At 34.5% G+C, this 16,261-nt stretch overlaps 2 protein-coding genes across 3 annotated transcripts in view; one reads left to right on the top strand and one right to left on the bottom strand.

Moving 5' to 3' along the window:
• The window catches only part of GALNTL6 (polypeptide N-acetylgalactosaminyltransferase like 6), a 1,271,092-nt gene that overhangs the window by 672,873 nt on the left and 581,958 nt on the right, over positions 1 to 16,261 (bottom strand). The gene's annotated exons all lie outside the window — the stretch shown is intronic.
• Positions 10,552 to 11,010, top strand: LOC104662867 (ubiquitin-conjugating enzyme E2 N-like). Its single transcript, XM_010363998.1, has one exon. It carries the CDS (start codon positions 10,552 to 10,554, stop codon positions 11,008 to 11,010), a length of 459 nt encoding a protein of 152 aa, XP_010362300.1.

Genomic DNA, 16,261 nt, shown 5'->3' with positions numbered 1-16,261 from the left:
CTCAGGAGTTTGAGACCAGCCTGACCAATACAGTGACACTCTGTCTCTACTAAAAATAAGAAAATTAGCTGGTGTGGGGGCAGGCACCTGTAATCTCAGCTACTCAGGAGGCTGCGGCAGGAGAATCGCTTGAACCCGGGAGGCAGAGTTTGCAGTGAGCCGAGATCATGCCACTGCATTCCAGCCTGGGCAACAGAGCAAGGCTCCATCTCAAATAAATAAATAAATAAATAAATAAATAAATAAATAAATAAATAAAAATAAAACAATTGAAAGTTTTTTGAGATAAAAAGTTGATTAGCATTATCTTATTTTGCTCACTAGTGTGTCCTTTCAATCTATATTGGAAATCAATTGGAAAAGGAACTCATTTTTGTTCCTTTAAGGCTTTATAAAGTGAAATTCTTGAAATCATTACATATTCCCTCTGTTTAGTAATAGGCAATGTGCATTATCTGATGAGTCAGTACAAAATCCTTTCTATGTGTTTGGCAAAACAAAGTTCACAAACAAACAGTAGTAAGAGATCCGTTGTTTAGAAATTGTGTTTGTCATCTTACAAACATTTCCAGTGTCACCAGAAGCTTCTTAGTTGCTGCTATGGTTTGAATGTGTCCCTCCAAAATTCAGGTGTTAAAATGCAATGGCCAATTTGATGGTATTAACGGGGGGCCTGCCTTTAAGAGGTAGTCAAGTCATAAAGCCTCCTCCACTTGTGAATGAGATTAAAGCCCTTATGAAGGAGGCTTCGGAGTCAGGCACAGTGGCTCACACCTGTAATATCAGCTCCTCCAGAGGCTGGGATGAGAGGATTGTTTTAGCCCAAGAGTTCAAGGCAGCAGGGAGTTATGATCATGACACAGACTTTCAGCTCTGGGCAAAAGAACAAGACCCCATCTCTATTAAAAAGAAAAAGAAAAAGAAAAATAATAGAAGTGGCTTCTCACAGTGTTCATCCCTCTTGCTCTTCTTCTTTCTGCAAGGTGAGGACACAGCGTTCCTCTCCTCTCACAGACGCTCTTCAAGGAACTGTCTTGAAAGCAGAGACCAAACCCTCATCAGACAGCAAACATGCTGCCACCTAGATCCTGGACTTTCCAGCCTTCAGAACTGTGAAGAATAAATTTATATTCCTTATAAATTATTCAGTCTATGGTATTTTGTTATAGCAGCACAAATGGACCAAGACAGTTGTCCACATCCACAATGATATTGAGCTTACTGAAATTTGAATATGATGGTTCTCATTTACCTAGTCTATAAATTAGTTTTTAACACTGAAGTAATTTAACTCGTTTAAAATATACATAATATTGACTTGTTTTTAACACAATTAACCACTCTTCTTCTCTATTCTTTTTTTTCATAAGAGTGCTTTAACTCACTGTATGACTTGTTTAGGAATGCCAACATTTCTGATTTACATGCCCTGTTTGTAATCAAAGCTCCTAGGGGCCTCAGTGTAAAGTCTTTTTGCATTTTTATCTTACTCTATGTTTAAATTTAACACTACTAATTAAGCCTTTTGCTTTATGCATCTCATTTGAACAAAACATCGCATTTTAAGTCATAATTACACTTATTATTTCCGGAAATACAGTAGCCCCCCTTATCCAGGAGGGATATGTATCAAGACCCCCAGTGGATATCCAAAACCATAGATAGCATCGAATTTGTATAAACTATGCTTTTCTAACTGATAACTGAGATGACTACTAAGTGGCTATTGGGCAGGTAGCACATGCTGCATAGACGTGCTGGACAAAAGGATGATTCATATCCTGGGTAGAACTGAGCAGGTAGTTGTGAGATTTTATCACACTACTCAGAGTGGTACATAATTTAAAACTTATGAATTGTTTATTTCTGAAATTTTCCATTTAATATTTTCAGACTGCCAATGACTGTGGGTAACTCAAACTGCAGAGAGCACAAGCATGAGTACGGGAGCATTACTGTAACATGGCTTTTGTTCTGTTAATCAAATTTTAAATAGTCCATACTGGCTCTATTTCATAAACAATCCATGATCGCCCAAGAGTATGTTAAAGGCATCAATTGCAAACATAGCTATTAGATTACAATGTTTGAAAAATAAATCAATTTTTAAAATATTAAATGACAAGCCCCTAAAATATTTTATGTTATTTTCTTTGGGTTAAAAAGGTAGTGATCTTTATTTTGCTAAAGGAAATTTAAATAATAAGAAATAAATAAAATTAAAATTGCAGAAATTGTTCCATCGACAGTTTTTTGCATTCAACTACAATACAAGAGTGAGAAAGTACATCATTCATCACTTCCAAGCAATCTGTCATACAGTGTGGATCTGTCACTAAATTAAATTCAAATGGTCAAATGGAAACATAAAGCTATAATTTTTAAAGAAAAACTAGCAAGTGTTATTTTTTAAAATCATGAACTAAAGGAATTTTCTTTTTTAGTAATAGGTATTTCTAAACTAAGGTAGTTTTATTGTCTTCCAGCAGCCCTTTACTCAACTAATTTGATATATTATAGTGAGAAAATATTAAGCATATAAAAAGCTATCTATCCACCATCTGGGTTTGTCAAATACTGTTATGTAAGTCATATTTGTTTTACATAATTTTTTTTATTGATTAAGAAATAAAACTTAACATAAAGCTGAAGACTGAAGCCATGTAGTTCTCTACGATTTTATTTACCTCCTACCTTCCTCAGATGCAGCCAATATACTGAGCTTGGATTTTAGCCTTACCTTATGTGTTGTATGTATCTACTCATTTTATTTCAATTGCTACATAAACAGAACTTATTAAAATTTTCAACTTAACTTTTATTTACATTCACTACTTAATTTCTACCCTTTTAATAAATATGCATTCCCATAGTTTCTGCAATAAATCTTGGAAGAATTTGACCATTCATTAATCTTTTGAAAGAAGAAAATTACTGATTTGTTAAAATGCACCACTGAGTACTTCTTTTCTGCATCAATGATTTCTACTCTAATTATATCTTTCTTTTTCTCTCTCTCTTTTTTTCTGCTGTTATTTTTAAAACATTTTGAATTAGACACAGTTAATAAATTTTATCCTAGTTGGGAAACATTTAATACATTAACTTTTATTACTAAATGTGTCAGAAAAACTTTCAAATATGTATTAAAATATGAAGTAGGTAGAGATGTCTTATTCCATACAATCCTAAAGAATTTCAAGTGAACAAAACTAAAATGTAGGTCATAGTTCCGAAATTATGTCTTGTCTAATAAAAACATATAATGATACATTTCTAAATTTTAAATTTGGAGGATTTTTAAAAACTAACTATAAGCTATTAGAAATATTAGGAATTGGAAAAAACAAGAAAATAAAGTTCACCAAAAATATAGATATAGATATATAGATATAGCACAGCTTTTCTGGTTGCTTATTTTTAAATAACTAATAATATAGATCATGATTTCATTTTTTGGGTGGGTATGTCATGTAAGTATGCTACCCACTACCCCTCGAAGGAGGTTGCTAACACTAAATATAGTGTGCATAAAATTAGATATCCTACATAGGAGGCAGGTTATTTCCTCAAATTTTTTTCTCATCAACATTATGGTTTTAGTACTAGGACAAGGGCATCTCTTTTAACAGATGAACATGAATTCCAGAAAGTACTCTAATGGGGAACAGATACACTAATACAGCAAATTACAATTTAGTTGAAGCAGATAAAATGCTAATGCCAAATCTCAGTGAAATAAGCTAGGTTGCATTTGAAAAGACCTCCGTTTGAATATGTAACGTCTCTTGGATGTTGAAGTAAATACCTTACCAAGGTTACTGTAATTTTCTAAATAACTTTCCTAATAAATGTCTTTATTCTCGCAAAAAAATACTTTCTGTGGCTCATATATGTAAACTTTATCTTACACTAAAAGAACCACCAAAATGAAGATTAGCAACTTTGAAGTGACAACTAGAATTGATTCAAATATTCAAAGCAATAGAGCATTGCATTCTATGATTTTAAATTGACCAATATATGGTATTTCTAAAACAAATGAACAAATAGAACAACAGCGGACAGATGCTCCATCTACATTAAACTCTCCTACTGCACTCACGAATCTTATAGCCAAGTGGCTGAGCTCGTGAGCTCTGGAACAAGAAAAACTGTGGCTAAGTACTATATTGGGATGTTAAAATAGGATTTATCTGTTAAAAATGGTGATACTAAAGTAAAACTTAGATTTGTTAGGAGAAGTAAAACACAGAGGACATAAAAATTCTGCCTATTTTGATCGTATTCAATATGCAAATGAATAACTATACTTTGTGATGAAAGGTATGACTGCTTTAAAAGAAGTACATTTGTATTAGATTGTGGAGTGAAAATGTATTTGAGAGGAAAGTAATGATTACAGTAAAGATGAAGTTTGAAGAACAAATAGAAGTTGTTTGAAAATGTCACAGAATGAGGATACAGCATGAGCAAAAAAACAGAGGCAGGATAGCTAAAACAATGTTCAGTAATAGGAAGAACATTTTAGTTTATAAAAACTGAAGGAAATGTAGACTTGGCAGAAGAAGGTGAAGAGAGAGGGGACAAGATCATGGACTGCTTAGAGAGGATTTGAAGAAATAATTACCAATATATCCTAAATTTGATTAAAAAATCAATCTACATATAAAAGAAACTCAGTGAATTATAAGTAAGAAAAGCTGAAAGAGTCACATTTAGACAAATCATATACAAACTGTCAAAGGTAAAGACAAAAAAAGAAGATAAAAAGCAGCAAGAGAAAATGACTTATTGGGTATAAGGTATCTTCAATAAGATTAACAGCTGACTTCTAATCCAAAAGGACAGAGTTCAGGAGGTAGTAGCATATTCAAAGTATAAGAAGAAAATAAAGTCAACCAAAAAGTTTATATTCAGAAAATCAATTTTTCAAAAATGAAAGCAAAAATAAAATATTCTCAAATAAACAAAAACTTAGTGATTTCATTCCTGGCATATCTGTACTACAGAAAATACCAAAGAAAGAAACTTTAGGTTGAAATGAAAAGACAATAGATAAAAACGTGCCTTCACAGGAAGAAATAAAAGGGACTATTATTAAAGATTACTACATAGGTGATATGAAGGACATGTTTGTGTACACTCTGCTCCAAATTCTGTGTTGAAACCATACTCCCATGGAATGGTATTTGGAGGTGAGCCTTTTGGGAGGTAATAATATTACGAAGATGGGGCCCTCAGGATGGTATTAGTACCTGTGATAATCAACTTTGGCTGTCAACTTGACTGGATTAAAGTATACACAGAGAGCTGGTAAAACATTAATTATTCTCAATGCTTCAGTAGGCTTTGAGCCTATCTCTCCTCTGCTGAAAAGGAAACTCAGATGGTTTGGCATTTGATTAGAATGATTGGGCTTCTCCAGGTGTATCTATGAGGGTATTTCTGGAGTAGATTGTCCTTTGAGTTGGTAGGTTGAGTGGTGAAGATCTGCCTTCAATGTGGGTAGAAACTATCCAGTTGGCTGGGAGCAAGATTATAACGAAAAAACAGAGGGTAAATTTTTCTCCCTCTTCTGGAAATGGGACATGCTTCTCCTGTCTGTGGAAGTCAGAACTCCAGATTCTCCAGCCTTCGGACTCTGAAACTTGAACTAGCTGTTGAATTACTCCATTGGCTTCCCTGGTTCTAAGGCTTTCAGACTTAGGCTGAGCCATAATGCTTACTTCTCTGGTTCTCCAGCTTGCAGCTTATCACGGAGCTTCTCAATCTCCATAATTGAGTGAGAGAATTGGCCTAATAAATCCCTTCTCACCTGTCTCTCTCTTTCTCTCTCTCCCTTTCCCTGTTATAATCAGGTTATAATGACTGTTGTAATCATTCTGTCTCTCTGAAGAATGATTATAACAATATTCTTATGAAGAGACAAGAGAGAGCTTGCTTCCTGTCTTTCTGCCCTCTACCATGTGAGGGTATAATGAGAAGATGGTCATCTTAAAACCAGAGAAAGTGTCTTTACCAGACATCAGATCTGCCAGTACTTTGATCTTGGACTTTCCAGACTCCAGAACTGCGAAAAAATATGTATGCTCTTTAGGACATTCAGTCTATGTATTTTTGTTATAGCGGTCTGAATTGATTAAGGCAATAGGTAAATATAAAAATTATTAAATTTTGTATTTGTATTAAATTTTGTATTTTGTATTTTTGTAATTTTTTTCTTCTCCTATCTGATTTAAAAGGCATTAAATAAAGCTATAATTATAAAACTGTGTTTTTCAGCTTATATAATGAATAAAGATACAATTTGGGATTAAATAATAGCACAATGCAGGAGTACACAGAAGAAAGCTCTTTTACAGCAAATTTTTGTATAATATTGACTTTAGTTGATATTAATGTGAACCAGATTGTTTTAATTGTAATTTCTACTACAACCTTTAGAAAAATATATATATATATATATATTTGCGTGTGTATATTAACAATAAATGTAATAAATAGTACACTTCAAAATATGTATATGTAACCCAAGAAAAAACAGTAATGGAGGAATAGAGGAACAAAGAAGCAAAAGATATGTTAAAAATAAATAATGTACAAATTATATCTTACCAGTAATTACATTAAAAGTCAATTAAGTAATTAAGTAAAACTCCAATGAAAAGGAAGACTTTGGAAGAATGGATTTTATAAAAATGATCCAATGATATTGCATCCACAAGATTCAAAGACACAATAGGTTGACGGTAAAAAGACAAAAATGAGGTAAACTATACAAACAGTAACTGGGAGCTGTTATCGATATTTTAAAAAATAGATTGTAAAACAAAAACTGATATAAAAGCAAAAGATATATATATATATATAAAATAATGAAAAAAGGGTCAATTATTCAGGAAGATATAACAAGTATAAACACATTTGAACCCCAGGAAAAAGTCTCAAAGTACACACAGCAAAAACTAAGAAAACTGAAGGACTAATTGACAATTCAGTGATGAACACTGAAGATTTCAATGTTGCACTTCCAACAATGAATAGAACAATTATGCAGCAGATCATGAAGAAAGCAGAAGACTTAAACAGCACTAGGTACCATGTATAACCATAATCTATAGAATATGCAATCACAGCAGAATATATTAAGACATTCTTGTCAAGTACTCATGAGTGCCTTGATAAACCATATGCTAGGCTATAAAACACACCTCGATAAATTTAAAAGGTATTATTAAATAGTTCATCATCTCTTCTGCAAACACAATACAATTAAAAACAAAAATCAATAACAGAAGAATAATTAGAAAACTTAAACATGTATGAAAATTAAAGAACACACTTCTAAATAACCAATGGGTAAAACACACACACACACGAAACATTACAACATAATTGACATGAATGAAAGTAAAAACACAACACAACAAACCTTAGCCAGTCATAGTGGCCCATGCCTATAATTTCAGTTACTAAGAGGCTGAAACAGAAGGAACAATTGAGCCCAGGAGTTCAAGGTCAGGCTGAGCAACATAGTGAGGCCCTGCCTCTAATAAAACGAACAAATGTTTGGGGATGAAGCTAAAGCATTCTGTAAAGGGAAATTTATGTTTGTAAATGCCAGTATAAAACAAGAAGAATTTCAAATCAATAACCTAACCTTCAATCTAAAGAAACTAGAAAAAGTAAAAATGCAAGCTAAACACAAAGCAATGAGAAAGAAGGAAATAATAGCATTAAGGGTGGAAATTAATGAATAGACAGTAGAAAAAAAAAACAATAAAGAAAACCAATAAAACCAAAAGTTTAACAAAATTGCCACACTTTTAGCTAGATGAAACAAGATGAAATGAGAGAAAATGCAAATTACTAAATCAGGAATGAAAAAAGCAGCCTTGTTACTGACTTCAGTGAAATTAAAAAAAAATTAACAGGGAATACTATGAACTATGGTGCTCTTGCAAATTAGATAACCTAGATTAAAAGGATAAATTTCTAGACAAACACAAACTACCAAAACTGACTCAAGAATAAATAAAAAATCTGGAAAGGTCTATAACAAGTAAAGAGATTGAAACAGGAATTAGGAAAACTACCCACAGTGAAAAGTTTGGACCCTACTTCACTTCACTTGCTTCACTGATACACTCTATCAAACATTTAATTAATACCAGTTTTTAACAAACTCTTGCAAAAAGTAGAAAAGGAAGGAAAACTTTGAACTTATTCTATGTATTACCTTGATACCAAAACCAGACAACTATCACAAGAGAAAAAAACTATACATTAACATCTCTAATAAATACACACATAAAAATCCTCAACAAAATACTAACAAACCAAATGCAGACCCATCTTTAATGACTTACACTCCATTGCCTAGTGGTTACTACACTAGGAATGCAAGGTTGATATAACATCCAAAAATCAATCAATATAACACATCATATCAATAAAGGACAAAAGCTACATGAGCATTTTCATAGAAGTAGAAAAGTAACAATGCACACAGTAGAAGAATATGCTTACAAATTATATATTTGACACATTACTTTTACTCAGAATATATTAAGATTTATTACAATTCAACAATGAAAGAACAAGTTAAAAAACAGGCAAAAGGCTGGAGTACATATTTCTCCCAAAAAGAAAGACAACAGACTGACGAGTACATAAAACAATGCTCAACATCATTATTCATTAGGTAAATGTAAATCAAAACCTCAATGAGATACTACCTCACACCTAATAGAATAATACAACTTAAAAAAATAAGACAATATCGGCCGGGCGTGGTGGCTCATGCCTGTAATCCCAGCACTTTGGTAGGCCAAGGCGGGTGGATCACCTGAGGTTAGGAGCTTGAGACCAGCCTTGCCAACATGGTGAAAACCCCTGTCTCTACTAAAACTCCAAAAATTAGCCAGGCGTGGTGGTTGGCCTGTAGTCCCACCTACTTTGGAGGCTGAGGCAAGAGAATCGCATGAAGCCAGGAGGTGGAGGTTGCAGTGAGACAAGATTGTGTCACTGCACTCCACCCAGCCTGGGCAACAAGAGCAACACTCCATCTCCAAAAAAAAAAAGGAAACAATGAAAATGAAACTGTAGATGAAAACATGAAAAAAATGGAAATTCTCATAAATTTCTAGTTTTAAAATGAAGCAGTCATTTTGCAAAGCTGTTTGGCCAGTCCTCAAAATATTACACATAAAGTTACCATACACTGCAGCAATTTGACTCCTAAGTATGTACCCAAGTGGAATACAAATATCTGTCTTTATAATCACTGACACATCAATGTTCATGTTTGCATTGTTGATAATAGTCAAAAAGTAGAAACAATCTAAATGTCCATCAACTGATGAATCAATAAATATAGATGCGATATAGCCATAAGATATTTCATTATTGTTATAGCTCATTAAAAGGAATTAAATATTGATACACGCTACAAAATGAACTAACTTCAGAATAATATAATAAAGGAAAAAAGAAAGCCACAAAAGACTACGTATTTAATCATTCCATTTATCTAAAGTCTCCAGAACAGGCAAATCCAAAGAGACAGAAGGTAGATTACTGGTTACCAGAAAACCGGGAGTAGGGAGGAATGGGAGTGACTGCTCTTGGGTGTGGGTTCCTTTTGGGGATGATGAAAATATTATACAATTGGATAGTGATGATGGTTGCACAACTCCATAAATATTCTAAAAACCTCTGAATTGTACACTTTATATGGTCAATTTCATGCTATGTGAATTATATATCAATAAGCTTTTCATTACGAAAGAAAAATGGAAATAGCTTTAAAGGAGATAATAATTTGTATTTCATCCAAAGCACAGGTCTTAACTTCTTTGTCCAAAATTCTGGCAGAAAATAACAAATAATAAAAAATAAGTATAATCTTCACAGGAATTTTTAAAGGTTTATTCTACCTCACATTATTGTTCTGTTACAATGCCTTCATCAAAATGCAGGAATTCATAAAGCTTGCCTTATAGAGGGCAGTTGAATAAAATTCACAGTTCAAAGTATGACAGGAGCACAAACTGTTAAAATAACATTCAGATTTATCAGATTATCACTTCAATTTAACTGTTATAGAAATAAATTTATTTTCACAAAAAACAAAATTTATTTTCATTATCATTCTATTGCAAAAAGGAAAAGGAATAAACAATCTGACAAGCTGACAAATCAGCAAAGCAATTGAAATTAAGGATAACATGTTCTAAATGTCTATTGTAATAAACAAAGCAAAAAAATTGAATATGACTGTATTAGAGTGTCTCTTCCCTTTCATGGTAAATTATATGGAATATGTTTTCAGATTTCAATTACATTTTTAAAGCTTTAAGGAAAGAGCTCTTCTTTGTTGTTCTGAAATACCATGAAAATAGATTACTTATGTTAATTGATGCATATTAAACAGTGACAACCGTTTTTTTTTTTTTTTCCTACTAAAGTGCATATCTTTGTACATTAAAAACAAGGATATATAAACTAGAAGTTAGAGACCAGAGGCCCAACTTGGGACCTGACAGGATGGCTGGGCTGCCCCGCAGGATCATCAAGGAAACCCAGCGTTTGCTGGCAGAACCAGTTCCTGGCATCAAAGCAGAAGCATATGAGAGCAACACCCATTATTTTCATGTGGTCATTGCTGGCCCCCGGGATTCCCCCTTTGAGGGAAGGACCTTCAAATTTGAACTATTTCTTCCAGAAGAATACCCAATGGCAGCCCCTAAAGTGCGCTTCATGACCAAAATTTATCATCCTAATGTAGACAAGTTGGGGAGAATATGTTTAGGTATTTTGAAAGGTAAGTGTTCCCCAGCCCTGCAGATCCACACAGTTCTGCTATCTATCCAGGCCTTGTCAAATGCTCCCAATCCAGATGATCCATTAGCAAATTATATGGAGGAGCAGTGGAAGACCAACGAAGCCCGAGCCATAGAAACTGCTAGAGCAGGGACTAGGTTATCTGCCATTAATAATATTTAAATTGATCCGATCATCAAGTATGCATCACTTCTCTTGTTCTGCCAAGACTTCTTTCTTTTGGTTTGCATTTAATGGGCACAGTCTTAGAAACATTACAGAATAAAAGCCCAGACTTCTTCAGTCATTTGGTGATTAAATGCACGTTAGCAAATCTATGTCTTGTCCTGATTCACTGTTGTAAAGTATGAGCTGAGGCCAGAAGTGTCATCTGGACTGTTGGGAAATATTTAAAAGCAGTAGCCCCTCTCCGCTTTTATTCATTTCTCCAATCCTGGTTTAAGTGTAAAGCACTGTGAATTAAGGTAGTTGTCAGGTTAGCTGCAGGGGCATGGGTGTTTTTCATTTTATTTTGTTTTATTTTTTGAGGGGGGAGGTAGTTTTATTTTAATTTATGAACTCCTTTCCCACTTTTTTTGGTGATCTAACTGCATTGGTTAAAAACAGCTAAACAGTTCTTTAGAATATGTTCCCTAGCCAGGTCTAACTTTATTTAGATGGTGAAGATGGACAAACTTGATTGTTTGAACCAGAATGGGAAAGTTAAACAAACATCACAGCTCTCAATAATAACACTGTGACTTTGCTGTCAAGTATAGATTCCCCCCTTCAAAAAAAGCTTGTGACCATTTTGTATGGCTTGTCTGGAAACTTCCGTAAATCTTATGTTTGAGTAAAATATTTTTTGTTATTCTAAAAAATAAGTGAAAATAAAAATAAACTAAAAAACTGAATTCCACCAGAATAATATAGATCTTAGACTGATTCCTTCTGGTGTTGAATATTGAAGGGAATTACATAAAATCTTGAACATAAAACACTTAATGAAATGAATTTCTATACTCATTTTCTTTTTTATTTTGAGATGGGAGTCTCGCTCTGTCACCCAGGCTGGAGTGCAGTGGCGCGATCTCGGCTCACTGCAAGCTCCCCCTCCTGGGTTCATGCCATTCTCCTGCCTCAGCCTCCCAAGTAGCTGGGACTACAGGTGCCCGCCACCATGCCTGGCTAATTTTTTTTGTATTTTTAGTAGACACAGGGTTTCACCATGTTAACCAGGATGGTCTCTATCTCCTGACCTTGTGATCCACCCGTCTTGGCCTCCCAAAGTGCTGGGATTACAGGCGTGAGCCACTGCGCCTGGCTCTATACTCATTTTCATAAAAATAAAATATAAACATCAACTTCATCCAGTTTTTAATGTATAATCTCTCAAAAATGTATTTCTCAAAAATTTTGGCTTATAATGGGTATATGTTATAAATCAATGTATATGCAGTATATTTCTTCACATTGTATATTACTATTATTGATAATTTATGATATTACTCAGCAGTAAAGTTCTAGGATAAAAGAAAAACTTAATGAGTAGTAACTACAAATTATAATAATCTTTATTCATCTGAATATATATCAATTTTTTAAAAAACAAAACCAAACATTTTTCTAATTTATCTCAAAGTATGGTTAATTTGAATTCCATCAAATCACTGGCATTTCAGTAATCGCGTGTTTAGTTTCCTGTATTTTTAAGATAAATATACAATTAGTGTTATCGAATTAATTAACATTAATTTTGTGCTTAACTGTTTCCAACTAAACAGTTCAGAAACATCTTTTAGGTAATATCTTTTCACCCTCCCAGCAACCTTTCTGATGCTGGTAACGTGATTATATTTCTTTTTCTGAACATGGAAGTAGAGGCTGAAGCAAGGTCCTTTTTCCTTGACTCGGCTTCCCTGCTTTCAAGCATGAGGGTCTATGCCTGAGGATTCTACTCAGGCTCTGGAACTGCCAAGTGTTGCTTTCACACACGACAAGGACTTATTTAAGAACTATAACTTCCATATTAGAACTCTTTATTAGAATATCATACAGCAGATAATTCAGGTGGCTCTTTTGGTTAAAGGTGACTGGAAAAGTATCATAGTCACAGCACTTGACAACATCCTTGCTCTTTTAGATGAGCTTTGTGATCTGTTACGTTGGAACTATCTCTAGACCTGTTTATATGAGAGGGCAGCAGAGCTTAAAGGTGATGTGAGGTATTGAAAACTTATTGGTGTACCACAAAACCACCGCAAGTTTGCAAGGTTCCAGATTAATAGTCTACCATTATTTGTTTGTTGTTGTTGTTGTTGTTGTTTGTTTTGAGATGGAGTTCGCAGTGTTGCCGGGGCTGGAGTGCAATGGTGCAATCTCAGCTCACTGCAACCTCCGCCTCACAGGTTCATGCAGCTAACCTGACAGCCTCCTGAGTAGCAGGGATTACAAGCACACACCACCACATCCAGCTAAATTTTTTTGTATTTTTAGTGGACACGGGGTTTTACTATGTTGGTCAGACTAATTTTGAACTCCTGATCTCGTCATCCGCCTTCCTTGGCCTCCCAAAGTTCTGGGATTACAGGCGTGAGCCACGGTGTCCCGCCAATATTCTACTCCTATAATAAGCATTTGTAGATACTATTTCCTTGGTATTTTTTAAAGTTTCATAATAAAAGACAAAAGAATTTTTGAGACACATTTTGAGTATCATTTCATGTCTTCAGTTAATACTGAATAAAAATTTAAAAACTAGTATTTATCATTTTGTGGAGCATTATGGGTATTGCCAATCAAGGCTGAAAAGTCTGGAGTATAGTAAATTTACATTAACCTTAGGAGCAATGTTAATGCGACATATACATATTTTCTCTCAAAAGATTAAGTTTCTTTGGAAGAATACATATATGCAGTACGTTTTATATAGCATAGCTTAATTCATGAGGACATTATTTTGTTTATTTGTAGATGTACAAAATGATAAACCTACCTGCATTATTAATAGGTCCATTAAAAAATTAGCACAATTCCTACCTTAACTTCTGATACATGACAGAACTGAGATATTCTAAAAACTAGAAGTAAATGAAATTAATTAAGCCATATTCAATGCCAGATAGCACTATATTTACATGAACTTTTTTAACATGGTTTAAAGCAATTTTTCCAACACAGACTGTATGCAGAAATTCAACTAAGAAGAAGATTCCATTATTGGCTACATGGAGTTATCAGTACCACCTCAAAGAAACAGGTCTGTCTGGGGGCCTTATGAAGGCATTCATTATCTTGGTAAATGTATCAAAAGTACGCCTGAGCCATGCAACTTCTGAAACCCGATGTGTCAGCAGATCTCAGCAAAAGACTCAAGTTAATCATGAATGAAAGCAAATATATGGAAATGAAACTGCTTCCACCCTCGTAAGCAACCTTTTTCATCCTTGTAGGAAGACCAACATGGGAAGAAAGTAACCAGCATATCTGTGAGTTAACATAGAAACAAATGCCAGGGAGATCAAAATACGTGATGCCTATGTGAATACTCTCCCTCCCCACTACTTCTATTTTCTGTTTACACTTAAATTTATATAAAGAAAAGACACGCCTATCTGCTTACACTCAGGTATGCCATCTTACAGGTTTGGGGACCACCACTACTCTTTCAAAGTGCTTTGCACATTCCTGCTAGGATTCATGGGGCATTAATTTTATAACTTAAATCTCAGAAGCTAATTCTAATTCCTTGAGAGAAACCGTAAGAAAAATACACAATTTTGTCAAAAGCCTTTTCTGCATCTATTGAGTCAATCATGTGGTTCTTGTCTTTGGTTCTGTTTATATGCTGGATTACGTTTATTGATTTGCGAATGTTGAACCAGCCTTGCATCCCAGGGATGAAGCCCACTTGATCATGGTGGATAAGCTTTTAAAATTCAACAGCCCTTCATGCTAAAAACGCTCAATAAATTCGGTATTGATGGAACGTACCTCAAAATAATAAGAGCTATTTATGACAAACCCACAGCTAATATCATACTGAATGGGCAAAAACTGGAAAAATTCCCTTTGAAAACTGGCACAAGACAGGGATGCCCTCTCTCACCACTCCTATTCAACATAGTGTTGGAAGTTCTGGCTAGGGCAATCAGGCAAGAGAAAGAAATCAAGGGTATCCAGTTAGGAAAAGAAGAAGTCAAATTGTCCCTGTTTGCAGATGACATGATTGTATATTTAGAAAACCCCATCGCCTCAGCCCAAAATCTCCTTAAGCTGATAAGCAACTTCAGCAAAGTCTCAGGATACAAAATTAATGTGCAAAAATCACAAGCATTCTTATACACCAGTAACAGACAAGCAGAGAGCCAAATCAGGAATGAACTTCCATTCACAACTGCTTCAAAGAGAATAAAATACCTAGGAATCCAGCTTACAAGGGATGTAAAGGACCTCTTCAAGGAGAACTACAAACCACTGCTCAGTGAAATAAAAGAGGACACAAACAAATGGAAGAACATACCATGCTCATGGATAGGAAGAATCAATATCGTGAAAATGGCCATACTCCCCAAGGTTATTTATAGATTCAATGCCATCCCCATCAAGCTACCAATGAGTTTCTTCACAGAATTGGAAAAAACTGCTTTAAAGTTCATATGGAACCAAAAAAGGGCCCGCATTGCCAAGACAATCCTAAGTCAAAAGGACAAAGCTGGAGGCGTCACGCTACTTGACTTCAAACTATACTACAAGGCTACAGTCACCAAAACAGCATGGTACTGGTACCAAAACAGAGATATAGATCAATGGAACAGAACAGAGTCCTCAGAAATAATACCACACATCTACAGCCATCTGATCTTTGACAAACCTGAGAGAAACAAGAAATGGGGAAAGGATTCCCTATTTAATAAATGGTGCTGGGAAAATTGGCTAGCCATAAGTAGAAAGCTGAAACTGGATCCTTTCCTTACCCCTTATACGAAGATTAATTCAAGATGGATTAGAGACTTAAATGTTAGACCTAATACCATAAAAACCCTAGAAGAAAATCTAGGTAGTACCATTCAGGACATAGGCATGGGCAAGGACTTCATGTCTAAAACACCAAAAGCAACGGCAGCAAAAGCAAAAATTGACAAATGGGATCTCATTAAACTAAAGAGCTTTTGCACAGCAAAAGAAACTACCATCAGAGTGAACAGGCAACCTACAGAATGGGAGAAAATTTTTGCAACCTACTCATCTGACAAAGGGCTAATATCCAGAATCTACAAAGAACTCAAACAAATATACGAGAAAAAAACAAACAACCCCATCAAAAAGTGGGGAAAGGATATGAACAGACATTTCTCAAAAGAAGATATTCATACAGCCAACAGACACATGAAAAAATGCTCATCATCACTCGCCATCAGAGAAATGCAAATCA

This window comes from Rhinopithecus roxellana, chromosome 2, assembly GCF_007565055.1.
Source record: "Rhinopithecus roxellana isolate Shanxi Qingling chromosome 2, ASM756505v1, whole genome shotgun sequence".
Lineage (NCBI taxonomy): Eukaryota > Metazoa > Chordata > Mammalia > Primates > Cercopithecidae > Rhinopithecus > Rhinopithecus roxellana.
Note: the sequence above shows the minus strand (reverse complement) of the source record. Positions and strands in the feature narration are given on the sequence as shown.

Bases quoted from the DNA above. Each gene is read 5' to 3' on its own strand.
- LOC104662867 (XM_010363998.1), top strand. From the start codon at position 10,552: ATGGCTGGGCTGCCCCGCAGGATCATCAAGGAAACCCAGCGTTTGCTG.